Source organism: Sardina pilchardus, chromosome 22 (assembly GCF_963854185.1).
Source record: "Sardina pilchardus chromosome 22, fSarPil1.1, whole genome shotgun sequence".
NCBI classification, from domain to species: domain Eukaryota; kingdom Metazoa; phylum Chordata; class Actinopteri; order Clupeiformes; family Clupeidae; genus Sardina; species Sardina pilchardus.
The window spans coordinates 22,963,445-22,985,399 of NC_085015.1; the positions used below are offsets into that span (position 1 = coordinate 22,963,445).

Sequence of the window (21,955 nt, forward strand, 5' to 3'; positions counted from 1 at the left end):
GTTTACTCCTGCCCCTCCGCCTCCCCATCCCATCCATAGCTAGTGGCCCACTGACACCTGATGAAAATGCTAACACAGGAGAAAGGTTTTTTATTTTTTTTTTTTTACCCCCTCCCTCCCTCCCCTGGCGTGATTTACGTTCCCACCTCTGTTTCGGAACATTTAACAAAGCATCGCCTTTCAGGCACGCCTTTCATAATTACCCCCATTTGCTTGACCCCAGAATGGCCCCTGTTTTATTTATTTATTTGTTATTAAAAAAAGCGTTTGATGTTTATCTCAGAGCTTCCCTTCATTCTGGGCCGTGCTCGCTTGTAGAATTTATCCATCCATATCCATTATTCACGGTTCGTGTTTTTCTCCGGCAGCCATGGCAGATGTCAAGTGTTTTGCTCGTCTTTTATGAACAAAAACTCCATTGCTGGTTCCTTCTTTTTTTCTTTTTTACTCCAAATGCTGTTGAAATGACCAATCGGGGCGTCGGCAATCTGTCACACTTTGTCTCGGCGAGCGGTTCCAATTAGCCTTGATGAGGTCGTAAATTTGGAGCGGAGGGCGGGGAGAGAGAGAGAGGGGGGAGGTATCCAATGTGGCAAGAGTCTTTAAAATGCTGATCAGACAGGGGTTATTGGATGTCGGCTGGGGCTGTTGATATGTGGGTGGGGTTGGGGAGGGAGGAATGTTATTGGGGTGATTTACCCAGCATCCCTTGGGTGCTGTTGCGCCACTCCTACACCAACCAACCCCCCCCCCTCTGTCCACCGCAACGCAACACAGCGCACCCCCATCCCCACCCCCACGCTCATCAGCACACCCGCATTCCCCTCCTCTCGTGTGGAACCCCAGCCGTATGTCTGGCCCCTTTGTTGAAGCGGTTCCCTCCGAGCTCCGCTACCTGCTGCTGCATTCACAACACGTACACCTGTCACGGCGCCCTCGCAGCTTAAGCGCCGCGCGGAGCAGTCATGGGCCTCTCCCTCTCTCCTCTCTCTCTCTCTCTCTCTCTCTCTCTTCTCTCTCTCTCTCTCTCTCTCTCTCTCTCTCTCTCTCTCTCTCTCTCTCTCTCTCTCTCTCTCTCTCTCTCTCTCTCTCTCTCTCTCTCTCTCTCCCCCTCTCTCTCTCTCTCTCTCTCTCTCTCTCTCTCTCGAGCGCGCGGCCCTAAGCTGCCCATCCGCGCTGCTATTGTCAACACCGCTACACGCGTGCGAGACGCTAAAAGAAGTCGCTAATCCGAAACACATGCAAACGAGAGCCGCTGTTTCTTCGTTAGTCTTACATCCCTGACCCCATCTATCTGCGCGAAGGTTGTTGTCAACACGCGTTAAGCGGTCATGCTAATGGGTTTTCTTTTTTTCCCCTCTCGGTTTCATCCGAAGGCCTTAATCATCAGCATTTATTTGTGTTGTCAGCAAACACATGTGTGCTGCAGCAGTCATGTGAATGTCACCAGACACCACAACAGCAGCAGTGTCACTGTCGGTGGTGGGAAATATTATGATGGGCAGGGTGTTTGTTAGAAAGACGCAGTGTGAGGAGGTTACAGACGTGCAGAAGCAGAAGCCCGCCCGCCAGTGAGTCGATGAGCAAGGCGCGCGCGCCGCCCTCGAAAGGGGCCGTCCAGGAGGAGAGAGAGGGAGGATCGGAGCATATGGCGAGAGGCGTCGCAGGAGGGAGAAGGTCACGGAGACGCACGGCGGAGTGTGAAGTTCTCCAGCGCAGCCGCAACAGATGTGGCTCACTGCTCCAGGGGTCCTCTCTTTGTCTCCGAAAAACGCTGAGGCAGAGCGCTGTGGGGACTCTGAGCTCGTCTTGTTTTTGTTCCACAGCCCGCCCCCACCCCCCCCCTCATAACTTGCCTCTTTTGTCTTTTCTCTGATGATGTCCCAACTGAGCATCACTAGACATTCTTCAACTTAACCACCACCCCCATCCATAAAGACATCCATAGTCATATGTGAACGTATTGATTAGGAGAGGATTTCAGAGGAAGATGGATAGTAATACATGCATGATGCATGCCCCCCCACCCCCCCCTCCCCTCCCCTCCCCTCCCCGCCTCCCTCCCAAATAAGTCTGGACATCTCTTGCCCTCATCAGGCTGGAGTGCGGTGGACAGCTCTGCTGAGTGTGACGAATCTGTGTCCCTCTGGCCCTTCCTATCCTAATGCATAATTTAATCAGAGGTGTTGCGCAAGGAGCCCTGCCGCTGCAGCGGTGAGACCCACGAGAGCGCGTCTGCTTGTGTGAGGTCATCACTTAGGGCCGCTACAGGTTAGAGAGGACTGCAGCGTCCGCAAGGGACCTGCAGTTGCAGACCTGAGGCTAGCGACCTTGTTTGTATCGCTAGCGCTAAACGTCAGGATAATGAAAGAGTGTGCCTTAGCATACAGAGACGGTCAGTTGCTGATGGTTAGCTTCTGCCCGTGTTCCTTTATGAGACTAATGAATGTTCAGCCTGGCCTCGTCTCTTCAAATGCTTTAGGTCACAGTTTGAGGTTAAGAGATCCGTTTCTCTTAAAGGACGTGACTGTAACATTGAATAGCTTTTAAAGTTTTTATGATCCTCTTGCTTATTGTTAACGTTCAGTGTTCATTGTTTTCCACCTGCAGATACTGTAGGGCGTAGTTGCTGTAAATGTAGCCATCAGTTTGGGCCTGTTGCCTTGATGTCGGTCTCCCCATACCAATTTCAGACCATTTCTGAGCTCCTTTCTATATGATCGCGTATGATATCATATCACTGAGAGGGCAATGTTGGAAATGCAGGTCCTCAGTAGTGTTTCCCAGTAGAACATAGAGTCACTCTGTATTGTTTACAGTTTCCTTGCCTGTTTGTAGCCTGCTCCTGTTCGAGTCAATGAGAAGTGAAGAGAGCATATGGCCTTGCTTTTACTGGCAACTTAACAGCCGTGAGGGCTCCCCAGAGATGCATTATCATCTATTATTCAGTCCAAGACAGGGCAATATCCTGTCAACGGGAGCGTGGTTGCTAGGGACTGGGACCATTCCTCCTGTTTAGAGCGAAGACACTGATCACTTCCTCCTTCTGCCGCGGTGTTTTATTCCTTGAAAGCGCGGAGAATAGCCGTAGGTCATTCGCTATGGCGAACGGCTAACCTAATAATTCTCTTGTCTCGCTGTCTTTTTTTTGTCGTTTTCTCTCCCTCGTTCTAGGTATGGCGTGGCACCATCGCCCGGATGCGCTACCGGCGGATGCGAGCCGCCGCCATCATCCTCCGGGCCTACCGCCGCTACAAGGTGAAGTCCTACATCCGTGAGGTGAACCGCCGCTTCAAGAACATCCGTAGCATGAAGGACAACGGGAAACACGTCAAGTGGCCCACGCCGCCCAAAGTGCTGCGCAAGTTCGAGGAGGCCATTAGAAACATCTACAACAGGTAGGCCAAAGAAGATACCATCATCTTACTGATGGGAGGTCAGCCACACATTCAACTTATGCTTTTTAAAATGACTTGTCTGAATCTCCACTGGATACGCTTAATTAAAATGGAATTGAGATATTTTACAGGATACACAATTATCTGCTTCTCTGAGTGCTGTGTCTCCAGTCTCTGGTCTGTATACCTAAGTAGCCTACATTATCTAACCTATTTAACTCTAAAATAGCCTACAAGGTTTCTTTTAAGCCTTTCTTAGCATACACAATCCTGAGCACACTGGCTAATGTGACTAAGAGACATCCTCAGTTTGACAACACACAACAAACAGGAAGCAAGATTACAGAACCCTGAGGCCCATTAGCTAATATTTCATTTTAGCTTCCAGCGCTAATCGTCATCCATGGCAGTGTTTGCCCTGAAGCAGTAGGGCACGGGCTCGGTGAGGTTACAAACCCAGACAGATGGCCTGGCACAGCGCTGCTTACCGCTCTTGCATGTAGTTCTATCATGATACTCCTAGCTCTCTCTCTGTGCTGAAGAGAACCGCGACAAGGCAGCGTCCTTAGCTAACTTGCCACATTAACATAAGCTGCTCATGAGGCATGGCTTTCAGTTGCCTGGGTTGCTTTGTGGCATCCCACCTGGTTTCACTTCCGAAGCTTAGGAAACAATGATTAGCTATGGTGGATGAGAAGCCTTCGGATGACTTTTGATGTTCCTCACAGGTGTGTGGGAATCAGCGATTAGCGCTTCGCGCTTTGCCACTAGCGTCCACATCCACCTCACTGTCTGTCAGTTGCCTTTACCTTTTCTACCAGGCAACCTCTGTGGCACACCTGTTATTGCGACCTGCCATGTGCACCTCGACTGTAGATATTGATGATATCCTGATCAAAGCTCTATCTGATGAATTCTTCAAAGCTGCGTCTGAACTGCTGAGAGTTTCCCAGTGCTCTGCACAGCGGAGGGGAAAGGAAAGCACGGTTGACAGCTCAAAGCTGAAAAGGGAAAACGTTCAGGTCTTTGTGTTGAGACAGATACAATAAACCTCAACTTGGGCACCGAGTCATCCAGTGTTTGGCAGTCACTGTACCCCTTACATTCTACATTCAAGTATTTTCATCTAACATACAGACTACTACATTGTATGAAACAATACAACAAAATGCTGGACAGGAAATCAAACAGAATCATACAGGGCAGTTCCACCTTGAGTCAGTGAGTAAAAAGCAGACAGACGCTCAGACAGACGCTCGGGGGGCATCTTGCTCTCAGAAGCTTTTAAGTCACCTACAGTATAGTTTGTCTAAGAGGAGGCTCTTGTGTTTCCAGGTGGTGGGGCTGGTCGCTGATCAAAGGCCTCTCCCCAGAGGAGACGCTGCAGGTGAGGGCCAAGGTGGCCACGCTGGAGTTGCTGAAGGGCCAGCGAGCTGACCTGGGGCTGCAGAGAGCCTGGGAGGGAAACTACCTGGTGAGTATGGGCCTGGGGTGGTCACTGCATCCAAGTCTTAAGATTAGCTAAAGCTAATTTAATATCTTGTTGTCATGTCAATTTGCCGATTTAGGCAAGAACTTAACCACAAACATGTATTTCACCTGACCTTACTGTACTATAACTGACCCTAGGCAGATGAGTTCTTCCTACTGTATATGTATCTCCAGTTCTAGGGATATTTTCCTCGCCCTTGTCACTCATGGGCTCTCTCTGTTTGTTTAACACTCTGTAAAAGCGCTATGAGACATATGTAATGTTTTGTCGCTCTATAAGTGAAATTAAACTGAAATGTAAATTTGCTCAATGCTTCCGCAGCATAGTTCATGCATGAGAACTAGATATGTGGCCATGTGTGTATGAAGGTGCAGTACCTGCCTGTCGAAATGTAATGCAATGTGTTGGTCATGTGTGTCCAGAAGCGGGATAGCCCTGAGACGGCCTCCTCCTTCACCCTGGTGTCCAGCAACCTTCAACGCAAGGACAAGTTCATGAGGGTCCTTTTCTCCTCTAATGTCCGCAAGGTGAGATATTTGTGCCATCTCACAGGTTTGTTTAGTAGTCCTCAGCTAGTGGATAGACTTGCACTCGCTCTCAGAAAAGGCTCAGTAATACCCACATAGAGTATTGTGTGAAGAAGCCTTTTTTTATGTAACATTAAATTGTGTTTTGTAGATCAACCATTTCAACAAATCGGCGGACCGAGCTGTGCTCATCACGGATAGACACCTGTACAAGATGGACCCCGTCAAACAGTACAAACCAATGAAGAGCATCCCTCTCTATAATGTAAGTGGCTCTCCCTTAAGGGAGGAAATGGAAGGACAAGTAACAGCACTGTCTGTATAGTGCACTGTATCCTGCAGACCTTTTACCATTTAGTTTTGATGAGTTGAGCATGTTCCTTTCTACTAATGAACTTAAAGGCAGTAATCATGTCTTTGTGGTTAGTGTCCTATTTCACTGACTGATAATGGGGGGAAGAGAAGCTTTTGAAATCACTTGTTCATTTGGCCTCTTCCCATCTTAATAAAGTGGTAGGATTCATTTGGAAATTCGTTCAAGAAAATAATCTAGGTTTTTCAGGTCATTTCTACAGAGAACATCACTGAAAGCACGGCGCCCCACTAAAACTCGTCTACCTTATGTCTACGTCTATTAGGGCCAGAACACCTCCATCAGTCACTGGTGTCTTTAGAAGCTAGTTTGCGTAACTCATCCGAGCTCTGCCCCTGTGTGATCAAGCCCCGTCGCGCTTTTAGCATGGCTGAAGCCAGGGACCTCCGCAACTGTCTGTGGGATTACGGCGCTATAGCCGGGGCTAACACTTGCAAGGGCGACCTTGAGGGAGGCTCCCCCTCCCCGAGAGATGCCTGGGCCATCAGTCACCGCAGAGAGGGGACAGCCGCTTTCCCTCCCTGTTACACCCTCCCAGGAGCAAGCACTGCCAGGGGTGACAACTGTGGCAGCAAAGCCATTTGTTCTGACTGGCCGGGCAGTCTGATGGGGAGTGTGTGTGTGTGTGTGTGTGTGTGTGTGTGTGTGTGTGTGTGTGTGCGTGTGTGCACGCATGTGTGTGTGTGTGTGTGTGTGTGTGTGTGTGTGTGTGTGTGTGAGTGAAAGTGTGCTCACAGATGTGTGTGTGCAGTGCCATATGTACTGTACGTAAACATGAATAAGCACAGATGTAAGAAAACTAAATATATAGTATGTAGATGAGAGCACAATTTAGTATGCTGGAGAAAATATGTTCATAGCTGCAGTCCTTCCCAGGTTCTTTTGTATGTGTGTATGTGGACAGTCTTCATGTGTGTGTGTGTGTGTGTGTGTGTGTGTGTGTCTGTGTGTCTAAGTGTGTGTGTGTGTGTGTGTGGACACACACTGAGGTACAGTAATTTCCCGCATATAAGCCGCATTGTGTATAAGCCGCAGGACAGTATTTTATGCAAGTTAAAAGAAACAAAACCATATTGACACCATATTAACTGCCCCCCAGTATTAACCTCATAGCTGAAGAAATTTAGCAAATCAATGTATAAGCCGCGGCAAATAGTCTGGAAATTACGGTACTGTACATCTTCTCTCCACCTTTCCGAACTCAGCCTGCTCCCCCCCCCCAATGTCCTCTGTCCTCTGCAGTGCAGCTCTCTTTGACACCCCACCGAGCTGCTCGACGGCACACTCCGTCAACACAAGGAGACTAGCCCCGGCACACTACAGGGACACCTAGTGCTCAGCGCTCAGTAAGAAAGCGCACCATTGAGGACCTCTAAAGCACCATTATCAGGAGAGAGGGATAGAGATAGAGACAGAGAGAGAGAGAGAGAGAGAGGCTGAGAGCAGGCACAGCGAAACGGGCTCAGTGAGTCACGCGGGGCGGCCCGATCGATGGCTGAAGGTTGGTTGTAGGGGAAGAGCGTTTAGCGCTAGCTGATTAGCGCGGACCGCTGCCCTGCTAAACCCTCCCTGGCCCCTGGATTCATTTGTCAGTGCAGCCGGGGCAGGGCGGGGAGAGGAGGGGTGGGGTGGTGGTGGTGGTGGCGGCGGTGGCCGACAAAAGGCAGTGGGTCAGCACGCGAGAGCACGCGGCCGGCCCTCGACGCGTCCACTGTGTCCACTCTGCCAGCGCTGCCCAGAGATGATTTATCTGACGGCTAAGCCGCCCCGCCGCCGTTATGGGATGATCACAGTGTGGTTAAACGGGGCCAGGGTTTTTAACCGTGTCGTGGCTAAATGAAAACAGACCGGGGGCCCCGCTGCTTAAGCCAGCGCTGTTGTGGTACTGGAATAAGTCGTGGTTAATCCTCGGACCAATCCCCCCTCGTCATCCTTCCTCCCCCTCCTCATCACCATCACCACCCTCCAATGTGCAGCTCCTGCCTGTCTGCCTGCCTGTCAGCAGCCTCTCCCCTCCTCCTCCTCCTCCTCCTCCTCCTCCTGCTCTCCTCCCTGCCTCCCAGTCGGTTCCTGGCTCCACCGTTGTCATGCCAACCTTCCCCCAGGAGACGGGGTTGCCATGGCGACGGCGCGGGGCGGCGGATCAGCTGATGTCTGCCGCTGCAGTCCGGGCATGTGCACAAGCCTCCGCCCGTAGGTTCCCCTCCGGTGATGGCTGTTTGTGTTCTGTGTTTTCCCTTTTCGCACCCTCACCCTCTGTTTTCTCTCATTCTCACTCTGTTCCCTTTTTAAATACCTAGGCTACATCCTTCTGTCAGTGGACTCAGCCTCCCTCCATCTTTCTCTCCATTTCTAAACGTCACTTTCTTTCTCTCTCTCTCTCTCACACACACACACACACACACACACACACACATACACACACATAAATGCACATATACTGTACACATCTACACTCCTTCTCCTCCACTCTCTCAGTCTCCCATCTCCCTCTCTGTCTCTCTCTTTCTCTCTCTCTCTCTCCTCTCTCTATTTTATTGTGTAAGAGCTTTAGAAGAGCCAAAGGTTTTAAAGAGTAAACGCAACTAATGCTGTTTCATCAGACAGCAGCAGATTTAAATGCAGCTCCTTATATAATGGCGTAAGGCCCCAGTGAAGCGTGCCTGTGGAACAGTGGGTCGCAGGAGATGCCAGAGGGATTTTGCAGGGCTTTGGCTAATTATTGCCATCTCCCTCCGCCAGTCAAACACCACCAAGCTCTTGTCTCATCCTTTGTTCTCTCCTGCTCATCTCCTTTTCACCGCATCTCTCTCTCTCTCTCTCTTTCTCTCCTTCTCTCATGCTTCTCGTTTCTCTCTTCTGTCTCTCCTGCGCTCTCTCCTCTTTTCTTACGTATTTCTCTGTCTTCTTCTACTCCCCCATACTGTATATGCCTCAATCCTCTTCTCCCACTTTCTTTTCCTTGTTCCTTTCTTTTCTCTCCAGCTCCTAGTCCCATTCATCTCTCCTCCTCTCCGAACCCTCTTCTTTCCTTTCTGCTTTTCTCTTGTGTCTGTCTCTTTCTTTCCCCCCCCCACACCCAAACTCCTCTCCTCTCTCAGGGAGCCTTGGATGCGTTACATAACCGCCAACTCATTCCCCTGGAGAACAGAGCGACGAACTCCGGGGAGCCAGGGCGCCCGATCCCCATCACCATAGCGATGATGACAGGCGGCCCAGGACCAGAGCGGTCCAGTCTCTCTGGCCAACGCGCCGTGCTCTGTCCAGCCCTGTCCTCATTTCAGGTCCCCCGCGCCACCAGCACCCCTCCTTGGGACGCTCATGTCACCGACATGATCCAAACCGGCGCTCCATATTACATATTACATTCCATTTTTCATCGATTTTAAATAAAATGAGAAGTCATTGATGTGCAGTGGGATGGAAACAATATCCGACAACAATACAGGATAATTAAACATTATAGGGTGCAGGTGAAATATCGAGCTGGCACTGCAAGGTATTGTGGGAAAGCTATTTTCATTCATTCGCCGCACCAAATGCAATGAACAACAACTAGTCCCCAGCAACAAGCAATTAAATGCTTCCCCTGCCTCAAGGCCTGTGGCTTAGATGTGTTTGCCGGGGAGCCGCCTGGTGTCGCAGACAGGGCACAAACTAAATTTAGGCTGATAAGATAAATGCCATCGACTCCAGCGGCGGCTCTTTCATTTCTTAATCGATTTTCAATAGTGATTTGTTTTTTTCCTCCTTTCTTCGCCTCTCGTGTGTGTGGCGTTCGACTGGGGAATCCATGTGCTTACGTCCCCTCAAGGCTGTTTTCCACTGCCTGGGCCTGTGTTCAATGAGCCCCATATACAGAAAGAGAGAGGGGGGGGGGAAGAGAAAGACAGGAACAGATAGTCAGTGAAAGGGAAAGAGAGAGAGAGGGAGAGAGAGAGGGGGGAAGAATAAGATAAGGATCATTAAGCTGCCTAGCTGTTTGCCTTACACGCTGAGCATTGTTCACCTGTGTGGCTGTAAAGCGGAAATGTAGCTGCGGTGGGGGAAATGCCACTGGACACTCGTGAGTGACCAAGGTCATAGATTTCCTATATCGCATAGCGCTGATTGTCCCCCCTGACCCCCGAGTCTCAGTGCCCACAGGGCCTTGTGCTCTTCTGAGAAAAATGATTCATTATTCATCTTCTGAAGCCGCGCTGCGGTAATCATCCTTAAATGGTTCTCAACAACGCAGAGAGGTGTCCACAAAATAACAGGGTTGCCGTCGAAGGGACAGGAACCAATCTAATCACTGCACACGTCCCTTCAGCTCATACTGCCCTTGAAGGACTTCATTCCTCCACCTTCTTCACCACCATGTCTTTAAAAAACAAATCAGCATTCTTCCACACAACAGCAAGCATATGGAAGGACTTGTTTCTTTTGTGTTCTTACAGTATGTGTGTATGTGGACAGTCTTTGTGTGTGTGTGTGTGTGTGTGTGTGTGTGTTTGTTTGTGTGTGTGTGTGTGTGTGTGTGTGTGTGTGTGTGTGTGTGTGTGTGTGTTTGTGTGTGTTGTGTGTGTGTGTGTGTGTGTGTGTGTGTGTGTGTGTGTGTGTGTGTGTGTGTGTGTGTGTCTGTGTGGTAGTGTGTGTGTGTGTGTGTGTGTGCGCACGTCTTTTTTTTTTTTTTTACCTAAAGCGCTTGAGCAGTAGGTCCTCTAGTTGGTCAGGCCAGCAGGAAATAAGCAGTCATTAGAAGAACGCCGAACAAGACTAAACGGGCGCTGACGGAGTGCATTGCTCCTACTCAACACCGTGCGAAAAACACCCACTCCTATCTCCTGGGGTTAAGATTAGAGTTTCTGGCTCCGTTGCTAGGCATTTATGAAAGTGGCGGTGTTGTGAGTCTTTATTTTTTTTCTTCTTCTCTCGATTGCCTTCTAAAAAGAGCAGGGAAAGTCCACTGGAGTTCAGAAAGTGTAATTAATGACTTTCAGATTTAGAAAGAGAAAGACAAGTATTTTTGAAATGATGCAGAGTTGTTTAGTTGGAATAACTTGCTTTGGCTTGGTTCAGCAGGTTTTTCACTTTGTGTTTTTCATACCGGGAGGGAAAAAAACACTTTTTCTGTCTTGTGCTTACCTGCTCTTATGTAATGTTTATATTTATGGATGTTTAGACTGTTTGTAGTGCATGTAACCTCTGATATACTGCAGGTTTGTTCTTGTGTCCAGTCTCGCTCTCGCAGGGCTCAGGTATTGATGTTTTCTGGAAGCTTCTCCTGGCTAAGACTAATGTGTGCTAAGTAATGGCTGTGGCCTTTAGATGTGACAGCAAAGCCAGACTCCGGATTTACCTCCTCTCCTCTCTCTCTCTCTCCCTCTCTCTCTCTCTCTCTCTCTCTCTCTGTGTGTCTTTGTCTGTTCCTCCACTCCCAGGTGACTGGAATGAGTGTGTCCCCAGGGAAAGACCAGCTGGTCGTCTTCCACACCAAGGATGGCCGAGATTTGGTGGTATGCCTACAAGGCATGACGCCAGCGGGGGAGAGCCGCATCGGCGAGCTGGTGGGGACCCTGTTCAGTCACTTCAAAAGGTAAATACACACACACACACACACACACACACACACACACACACACACACACACACACACACACACAGATTGTCGCTGCCACACACTCATATGCACACACACACACACACACAGTGCACACAGACACTGACTTTTGAAACGTTTCCATTTCATACCAATTTCAAACACCTACGCTTTTAAATTATCCACAAACACACACATACGCACACACACACACTCTCTCTCTCTCTCTCTTCAGATGGTGCACAAACACACATGCGCAAACACACACTTCAAACCACGTTCAGACAGACACTTCAAAAGGTGCCCTGGACACTTCCGCTACCAGCTGAGTCACACAGTAAGGTGTCGCGCTTCTGGCTGAGTACACAAGGGTCAGACCACATGACATTCTGGCCACATCCACATTCACTACATACGTCACACAGACAGAAAGCTAGATGCAACAAAAACACAAGGACACCCCAAAACAAACGCACACACACACATACGCGCACACACACACACACACACACACACACACACACACACACACACACACACACACACACACACACACACAACTGAGCAACCAGAGCACGAGTTGAGCAGCGGCCTTGTAGGAGCGCAGCCTCTTTGTCTGATCTCCTCCTCTCGAGCTCTGCATCATCTCATCATCTCATTTAATTTCCTCCCAGACACTGTGGGATGCCACATATTTCAGACTTTTCACAAATGTATTTAAAAAGTCAAAAAGTAATGCAACCTTTTTTTCACAAACATCATGGTGCACCAGCCCGTATCTTTTTGACAAAAAAAAAAATCTTTTGCACTTTAACTGCTTGTCCCTTTCTCATGTTGAGTCTCTGTCAAGCCCCTGTGCAGGGAAGCGCTGGGCCCTCTGATGTGTCCAGCCTGTAGCCTCCTGGAGTAGAGCTACTACTGTAGCTATAGCATCAGAAACAGTCACTGCCTGTGTTGAGCTGACGATATTACGCGCAGTGGGATTTCTGTTATCTTCTCTCCTGCCGATTTTCAGTGTTTTATTTGCTTCTACGCTCACACACACATGTGTATATGCTCACCCATACATGCTTGACCCTGGTCTGCTTATACACACATGCACACGCATACACACACGCGTTCACATGCACCTCCTCTGCTACTAAACATAGTGAGATTAGAGAGGTCAGATCAGGATATGCGAGAGTTTTGTTTTTATTAAAAAATAAAAAACACATATCATTAGTATAAGCAGATCCTCTGACTCCCATGCTATCTCTGTTTCCCTGTCCTCTCTGCCACCCCAGAATAAATATGCTTAGTGCTGCACATCCCATCCCATCCGATAATAAACCCCTCTCTCTCTTCTCCAACACCATATAGGGACATCCATAACACAACTTCACTCCTTATCTCCAGAGAGCCCTATGCATTGGAGAAGCTCTCATATACTCGGGCTGATCTTAACCAACTTAATCCTTGTGCTGATACTAAAGCGCTCAGTGGAGGTTATTGAGAGGGTGTGTGTGTGTGTTGGGGTGGGGGGGCTTGATTGTGAATTGATTCCTCACATCCACTGACAGTGTCCAGTCATGCGTGGTGGAGAGCTGGGCCCGGTCAGGAGGCGGGAGCGCGAGAGCTGGGCTTCTGGACGTGCCCTTGTCAAAATAAACGAGTTTCACTGCGGAGCGCTGAGGCTCTCCTCGCTCGTTTTGTAACGGCGGTAAAGTCAGCACCTTTCAGACTAATGACCTGCGATGTGTGGAGTTCTCTTTCATTCTCTCTCTCTCTTGTTCTCTTTCTCTCTCTTTCTCTCTCTCTCTCTCCCTCTCTCTTTCTCTCTCTTTCTCTCGCGCTTGCTCGGTCCTTAGCTTCATCTATCAAAGTGATGCATGAGGGAAGCAAAGGGCCAGGCTTTCCACAGTGTTGTTCACTGCAGATAATTGTGTGTGTGTGTGTGTGTGTGTGTGTGTGTGTGTGTGTGTGTTTGTCCGTGCACATTAACGTCCTCCCAGTAGATGTATAGTTAACCTTTATCTCTCCTTTACCTGCAGTCAAGGCTGCTGCCCTTTCTCTCTCAGAGGCCTGTAAGCCAGCAAGCCTAGCTGGACACACACGCATGTACTGTAGCATAGCGCTGATGCAGCAACAGACTTGCCTCTCGGCTCATCAAAAGCAAGGCTGGGCTATAGGCTGCTCAACTGATCTGAGACCAGAGATAAGCGCTTCTGCTCTGAGACAACTGGGGAACGCCGATTGTTTTTTGCCGCCTCTGGGCTTTTGTTCATCAAGGTGAAGTGGAAGAGATAAATTAATGGATTTTAAGTTCCCTTAGGTGCCTATTCAAAAGAACGGTACCGTCATTGTGTGCTTTTTTAAGCACTTCAGGAAAAATATTCGTCTTTAGATTGAACTGATTCTGACTCAGAGCCTTTTATAAGAGCCTATTTGTGGAATAATTGATTTTTTAAAGGATGTTTTTCTACCTTCAAAGGGTTTTTCCCACATAGAATTTGCGGTGACCATAACCTTGACTTAGTTCACTAATATTGCATATGAAGCACACAGCACCAGAGTTTGGTGGAGCTAGAACAATATATTTTTAGAGTAAAGAAACAGAAGGTACTTATAGTTTATGCATGACTCTCCTTTGAAATGTTTTAAGGGGGTTGACAAAAAAATTGCCAACTCTGTCACTTTTTGCAGCTACTGTGAATAGATTATCACCCACACACACACACACACACACACACACACACAATCTCAACGCTAAAACTGTCGGAGAGGCAAACTCAAAGCCACATGTGAATAAGAACATAATGCTCTTATCTACATTGATGCAGAACAGTGTTCACAAACTACCAGATAACCCCTCTAGTTTTTGCACAGCAAGCATGAATAGTATCTGTCTGTGTGTGAATGTGTGTGTATATCTGAGGTAAGTGTGTGTGTGTGTGTGTGTGTGTGTGTGTGTGTGTGTGTGTGTGTGTGTGTGTGTGTGTGTGTGTGTGTGTGTGTGTGTGTGTGTGTGTGCGTGTGTGTGTGTGGCACTATGTACGAGTGTGTGTTTGTGTGTCACCCTCATCCCCGCATCTTTTTTTAACATTGCAGACTACATGCTTCCTTTCATCTCTCCTCTTTGCCCTCTTTCTCTCTCTGTCTATTCCTGTCTCCCCTTTTCTCTCTCTCTCTCTCTTCCCCTCCCTGTTTCCCTCCCTTTCTCCCTCTCTCTCTCTCTCCTTCTCTCTATTTCTCTATCTCCCCCCTCTGCTGTCCCTCTCTCTCCATCTCCCTCTATCTCTCCCCTCTCTCTCTCTCCCTCCCTGCTCTCTCCATCTCTCCCCTCTCTCTCTCTCTCTCTCTCTATCCCCCTCCCTCTCTCTTTCTCCCCCCCCCCCCTCTCCCTCTGCTTCCTCCAGCTCTGGAGATGAAATATTTAAGGCTGCTCCTCTGTGGAGGCTGGCACACTCTATATTTAGCCGCGGTGCTCCCGCATTGACATGCACACCACGCAGCAGCGCTCCCTCCATCACTCTCTCTCTCTCTCTCTCTTGCTCTCTCTCTCTCTCTCTCTCTCTCTGCTGCTGCTGCTGCTGCAGCGGCGACGGTGACAGTGGCGACGGCTGCACCGTCAGTCTCTCACAGAGGAGCACGGATCCCCACAGCCGCATCGTCACCGTCACCACCACCTCCACCTCCACCACCACCTGCACCTCCACCATACTCTCACTGGATCAGACATGGGGGATGGGGGAGGGGGGTGCAGAGAAAGAGAGGAGGGGGGCTCAAGTGAGAGACCAAGATGGCACCTCATATGATAACACTGAAAATTACAACTAGTTTAATTTGTTTGCGCATTAAAAATGTGAATGCACAAATGAAAACCGTCTCAGACATACTGTACTAAACGTTTCTATATTTAATGGCCATCACCCTGAACTCATGAACGACCAAGTGACTCAAACCTACGTACCAAAAGCCAAACCATACTGGCTGTTACCTAGAGACTAGCTGATTTGGAAACATGTGGGCCATCTCTTGCATACATTAATCATTCCAAGGGAACCCAGGGATATATGTACCTGTGAACAGCCGTATAGCCTTATCTTATCATTCTCTGAGTGGGTCTACCCTAAAAGGAGAATCAGGGAAATCACAGTCACACATTAGTAGACGGTTTTATCCCTTCCCATGTGATCTCTCTCTCTCTCTCTCTCTCTCTCTCTCTCTCTCTCTCTCTCTCTCTCTCTCTCTCTCTCTCTCTCTCTCTCTCTCTCTCTCTCTCTCTCTCTCGGTCTCATCAGATCTTCCGCACAGCCTCAGTAATTTAATCTGTGTCTGGCTGCTCCAAAAAGCCCCCATGCTAAGTGTTTCCATTTGAACCGCTAACGAAAGGTCTATAGACATCCATAGGGGACGCTTGATCCCAGTCCAATACTCCCACCGAGAGAGAAGACTCATATACGTGCCGTCCATACTATTGATCCGCTGATCACTTGCGGTGGTGATTGCGACGGGGCGAGGGAAATAACCTCCTCCCACAGTCAGTAACTCACTCCGGAAACCTGTGAGAGTGAGCCCTCCTCGAGCACACAAAGGCCTGTTTACTCACTCTACTGGGCAAGCCCCTGCTAAAGGATGACGCGGGGATGAGGCAAACGGCTGGTTCCCCTCCAGGGGCCCAGTTGAGCGATAAATAAAGCAAAAAAATAACAACACAAACAGGAACTCTACTGTTTCTCTGTCCCCACAACAGGAACTATTTCAGCGAGGTGCCAGACGCCTTTTGTACCCCCCCTGATCCCCATTCGCTTTTTCTTCGCTCCTCTTTTCTCTCTCCTCTGCTTGTGTAATCTCTTTAAATTACCCCCTCCCATTCATCTCTCTCTCCCTCATTCTCTCTCTCTCTCTCTCTCTTTCTCTCTCTCTATCTCTTTTCTCTTTCATTTGGTAGAAGTCTCCTCTGGTGGCAGCTTTAGCCCCATGTGTGTCCCTGTGCTGTCCTCTAATGAAAGCCCTGTGTCTGGGCTGACGGAGGGGCTGAGGGGGCAGAGAATAGCCGTGAATGGCCAGAGTCAGCCATGGTCCCCTCCATTCTGGGCCTCCCTGTGTCCAGAGTTGATGAGAGGTTTGGTCTCGTCTAAATGAAGCCAATGGTGACCATGGACCCAGTCAGCCACCGAGACTATTTTGACTTTCAAGAAAAAATAGACCATACTACCCCCCCCCCCCCCCTAGACACACATTAAAACACATACACACACACACACACACAAATTCAGTCAAAAGACAATAAACACACTTAGTCTCAGTCAGTTCATAATAGCCTGACAGAGAGGGAGAGAGAGAGAGAGAGAGAGAGAGCGAGAGGGAGAGATTGAGTGTGTTTCCCACTGAGTCCCAACACAGGGGCAGGTGGAGGTGGAGGTGGCTAAAGGCCTCAGCTCTTCTCTCCCACTGGGGTCATGTGTGAGGAGTTAATTGGCTCGTTAGCTGGCGTTCCGTTTGAGTTAGCGTGTGGCCCGTGTGTGGCGGAGACCTCTGGTAATGGCAGCAGAGCTGTTGCAGAGGTGCTCAGGCCGTGACGGCTGTAAACGGCACCAGGAGTTTTAGTGGTAATTGGACCCTTTTTGGACCATCATCTCTCTGCTTCTCTCCATTTCTCTCTCTCTCTCTCCCTCTCTCTCTCTCCCTCTCTCTCTCTTACTCTCTCTCTCTCTCTCACACTCTCACTCTCTCTTTGAGTCAGCTCAATCACGTGCCAGGCTCTGTATTGATCTCAGCTTGGCCTCTGATCACTTTCTATACCAGTCTCTCTCTCTCTCCCTCTCTCTCTCTTTCTCTCTCTCTCTCTCTCTCTCTCTCTCTCTCTCTTTGTGCCCCCATCCCATCTCATCCCATCCCATCCAGAGCTGAAACTGGGCCATGCTCCACTCAGTGCCAGTGGAAACACTGTTAATGGACCACTCTGCAGAGAGGAGCAAACAGAACTGGCAGGGAGGGGTGGGAAGGAGGGAGAGAAAAACAATGTCAGAAAGTCAAGGAGGGGGAGGGTGGGAGAAAGAAAGATATTGTGTTTTTGTCTGTGTGTGTGTGTGTATGTCTGTGTGTCTGTGTGTCTGTGTTTGTGTGTGTTGAGGGAGACTGAAGTATGTTATGTCTGTAGCAGAAAATGGGGGTGAAAGGATGTTTTGGGTGTGTGAGAAAAGTGAGAGACAGAGAGAGAAAGAAAGAGAGAGAGAGATGAGGTGTGGAGGCAGGAGGAAGACAAAGGAAGCATGTGACTAGATGTGCTAACTAAGTGCTGCTGAGAATGTCTCACATTACTCGCTTACATCTTTGTATATTGAAAGAAAGACTGCACGTTACATTGGAAACCTATGTCAGCCTGCAGTCAGTCAGACTTGAAGGATTGAAACTGCTATGGTAAAGCTATGATCGTATAGGCTATGGTAAGCTACATATCGTATAGGCTACTACAGACTCGTGTAAAAGTAGCCTATTTAATTGTTAGCCACTGAAGGTTGAAGGCCCCATTTTGCCAACAGTTCACCATTCCAGTGTTTCAGTGGCACATGGCTGGCTTTTCAGTAATTATGATCTCAAGTCATGATAAGACTGTTCGAGGGAGAAAAGGAAAAAGATATTTGAGCTACAGTAGGTCTACTTTAGTGCCTGGACCATTATGGAATTGATAGTTGTCATCAGAAAGAAAGAGCTTTCTTCATAAATGCATCAGTCTATTTTTATAGTCTTAATTTATAGTCCTAAATAAAGTAGCCTGCAATCCGTCATTGAATAATGGCCATCATTTTATGGTACAAACTTGACTTGTCAGATTTGTCCAGAAGAGTATTATAGTGGGCAGATGGTTTATTGTACAAATTTAGCAGTACACATGAAAGTGAAGTTATTGAAGGAAACATGAACATATTAGGTTCAATTCAACTTTTACTGAACAACTTTTGCCAAAAGGGGCAAAAAAAAAAAAAAAAAAAAAAGCAACAGAAGAACCAGACAGCAAAAAGGGATTTCCTGTCCTCCTTCTCATCTCCAGTCCAAGTCCCAGGCACTTCTTCACACTTAGTCATTTGCCATGTTGAATTCTGCCTTGTCACCTTCCCCTGTGCCAACTTTCACTCTGATGCTGTTTACACCTGTACATTACAGAGGAAAGTTAGTCAGAAAAAAACAAACTATTATTACCTATTATATAGGTTATAGGTTATTTTTGTTTTGTTCAATTTGTTCCCTTGTAAATGAATATCTGGTACATACCATCGTTTGGCATCTTGTTCACAGTCTCATTGTTCAAGTGCTCGGCAGAAATCAGAGTCGGAGCTGGAAAAAATGACATGACGTGAAAAAATGACTCTTCCTCAATGTTTACGTCGAAAAGTCACTTATGAGTTTTGCTCTTTTGTTCTACTGGCCTATCTGCACTTCTACTCACTCAGAGTGCTGTCCACTTCATGTCCATCAGTGCTGTCATTGTTTTCTTCAACATTGTCCATACGTTTGTGAAGTTCACTCTCCAGTGAGGCATTCCCATAATTGAACACATTCTGTGTAATAATATATGGGTTACTCATTTGGAGTTCTTTAGCCCTCTTGTTGACTCTGTCCACGTGGATCTTCAGCAGCTCACTAATGAGACGCTTCTGGAGTGCCTGCTTCGTCTTCTTTTTGTCTTTCATGTCATTGGAACTGTCCTCATCAAGGTGGACACCCAGATTGGACAATTGTAGATTCAGCTCCCACATTTCGTATTTCCTGACCTTTTTCTTAATGGCAGCTGAACCATCGTCCCTATTCCGCCGTGCTGCCATGCAGCAGCTCAGATACCAGAGCATCCACATTATATCAGAAAATCATCAACCAACAAAACCAACCAACGTCTAGGGCAACTTAAGAAAGAATGACCAAGAATGACAGTTTTGTAGAGTTGCTGGCGTGTGTTCTAAGACATCATAATGCTGCTAAGCTGTGTCTGTGACATAAACAATAGTTTGATGATGACAATGGAATTTGAGAACGTTCCATGGAACGATGCATTTATGATGATACTCACATCAAAGATTCTAGAATGCTATGCTCTAAGTTCTTTCATTCACATGGGTGAAGTGGGACCATATTGAAATTGCTTCTCTGCCACATTTAACAATAATCCTAAATTACCCCTTGGGATCAATAAAATGTCTATCTATCTATCTAAAGCTATATATAATAATGGAATACATGTTTAGTGTTGTCCTTTACAAAATTCAAACATTAAAAGGGATGAATAATAAATACAGCTAAAATTACACCTTGTCAAACCTAAACTGACCAAACCTCAGATATGTTGGGGGTATATTAGTAAAGTGGGACACCCATACTGATAAAGCAGGACACACATTTCTGTTTCTAAATAAATCAATTTGGGTAGAGGTGGAAATTATTTATTCTTTATTTAAGGACCACTACTGGCCCATACACCAAGGTGAGAATATAAGACAGAGGGGAAAAAAATGGAAGCAAACTAGAGAGTGTTGAGGCCCCTTATGATTTTGTGTGTGTTGATATGTGTGGGCGTGTGTACGTGTGCATGTGTGATTACTTGTTTGTGTACGCATTCACACCTATACAAGGGAAGTGGGAAAGTGACAGGGAGAAGACTGGATGGTGTTGCTTCTTCTGTTAATTGGGATGTGTGTGTGTGTGTGTGTGTGTGTGTGTGTGTGTGTGTGTGTGTGTGTGTGTGTGAACCCATGTCTGTTAGTGTGTGCATTTTTCATAGCCTTTAAACAAACCAATGTGCTCAATACTGTGTATGTGCTCTGTCACAGCTGCTCGATGTGCTATAGAAAAACTATTGGCTTTGTTTCTGCATGTACGCTGTGTTCCACAAAAGCAATTTGCTTGCTGTGTGTGTTTGTGTGTGTGTGCGTGTGTGTGCGTGTGTGTGCGTGTGTGGCAATGGCGACCAGACGCTGAGGTGATGGAGGGTTTGGTGTGTGTGCGCACTGACCTGTGAAAGAGAAAGGGGCGGCGAAACACGGGCTCCCCTCCCCCCTCCGCCTCCGCTCCTGTCCCCCCATATATCATCATTTATCATCATTTATTCAGACGCAAACTGTAATGCATAGTATGAAATATTCATACAATTCGGCCCGCATTTATCTCACAACACACTCTCTGTATTTCACATAGGTGTACCATTATGCACTATGCACGAGTCTTTGTTTTATTCCAATCCGTGCTCACTCAGTTATGAGCTGATGATTGTTTGGTAATTGTTATGAAGAGTAGATAAATAGCATTTGACCTAGACTTTGAGAATAGACAGAGAGGCCAGTTGGGATGGGGCGAGTGAGTCTTGCACTAAGCCACTGACGATGCGTTTTTTTGGTTGAGCTAACAAGTCATTTAATATGGCGTTCAAACACAGGTGAGAGGTCTCTCAAGTCAGTCAATTAGTTAGTCACTCAGTCAGTCGATTAGGGTCCTAAGTGTACACACACACACACACACACACACACACACACACACATACACCAATGCACTCAAACACACACTCACACACTCAAGCACATGGACACACAGATATGCACCACCCACTCTGTCAGGTGCAGACCTATTATTGTGTCAATGGGCAGACCTATTATTGTGTCAATGGGCCAAAAAAAAGATTGTCATTTTCTTTTTATCCTCATTAATACCAAATCCTAATTAACTTTAATGAGTTAATCATCCTCAACCAATGGAATAGAACACCATTAGTGTGGTTATTTTTAAACAGTTGGGATCATTTGTACGCCCTCCTGAGCGTGAGCGCGCGCACACACACACACACACACACACACACACAACATCAGTCCAGTCGGCGGGTTCACATGGGGAACAGATGGCGACGTGAAACCGGATGAATATCGTAATGCAATCATCTCCGCTGCAGTCTGTGCTTGTTAATGTAATCAGCTAAAGTATGTGTGTGTGTGTGTGTGTGTGTGTGTGTGTGTGTGTGTGTGTGTTTGTGCGTGTGAGCGGCGTCTCGGAGAGAGACACGGGCGCGCTGGCGTGGGCAGAGACACCCGATGCCGTTTATTGACGTGCGCCACCGTTGCCGCCTCTGCGGAAGTCTCTGTAAGCATGATAATGCAGAAAGCCTGGAGACTGGAGTGGAGGGGGGGGGGATGTGTGGCGCGTCGGGGTGGACCGATCCGGTAACGTGATACTGGTGTGCGTCGGAGAAGCCCGGCCTGCACGAGACGGCGTCGGGGAGTGTCCGGCGCTAGCGGTCAGTGGCGGTGCCGGTGGACCTGCCGCCCGGTGCTGCTCCTGCTCCTGCTCCTGCTCCTGGTGCCTTTGTCCCCCACAGCAAGGTCACGCTTTGTGCTGAATCGAAATTTCAGACTTGGAGGAGTCATGCTCCCCCCCCCCCCCTCCCTCCCTCCATCCCTCCATCCCTCCATCCCTCCCCTACCTCTCCTCACACCCCTCCATCTATTCTTCACCTCCCTCCCTCCCTTCCTCTCTCCTGCTCCTTCTCCATCTCCACCCACTCACACATTCTTCCTTCGCTCCCCACTCCTCACCATCCAGCCCCCTCCCTCTTTCCCTCCC

General features: G+C 48.1%; 1 protein-coding gene across 1 annotated transcript in view; it reads left to right on the forward strand.

Moving 5' to 3' along the window:
- The window catches only part of myo1d (myosin 1D), a 91,262-nt gene that overhangs the window by 55,341 nt on the left and 13,966 nt on the right, over nt 1-21,955 (forward strand). The window contains exons 17-21 of the mRNA XM_062526409.1: nt 3,175-3,398; nt 4,734-4,872; nt 5,313-5,417; nt 5,569-5,682; nt 11,214-11,368. Coding sequence (XP_062382393.1) covers nt 3,175-3,398; nt 4,734-4,872; nt 5,313-5,417; nt 5,569-5,682; nt 11,214-11,368 — 737 coding nt within the window. The remainder of the gene's footprint in view (nt 1-3,174; nt 3,399-4,733; nt 4,873-5,312; nt 5,418-5,568; nt 5,683-11,213; nt 11,369-21,955) is intronic.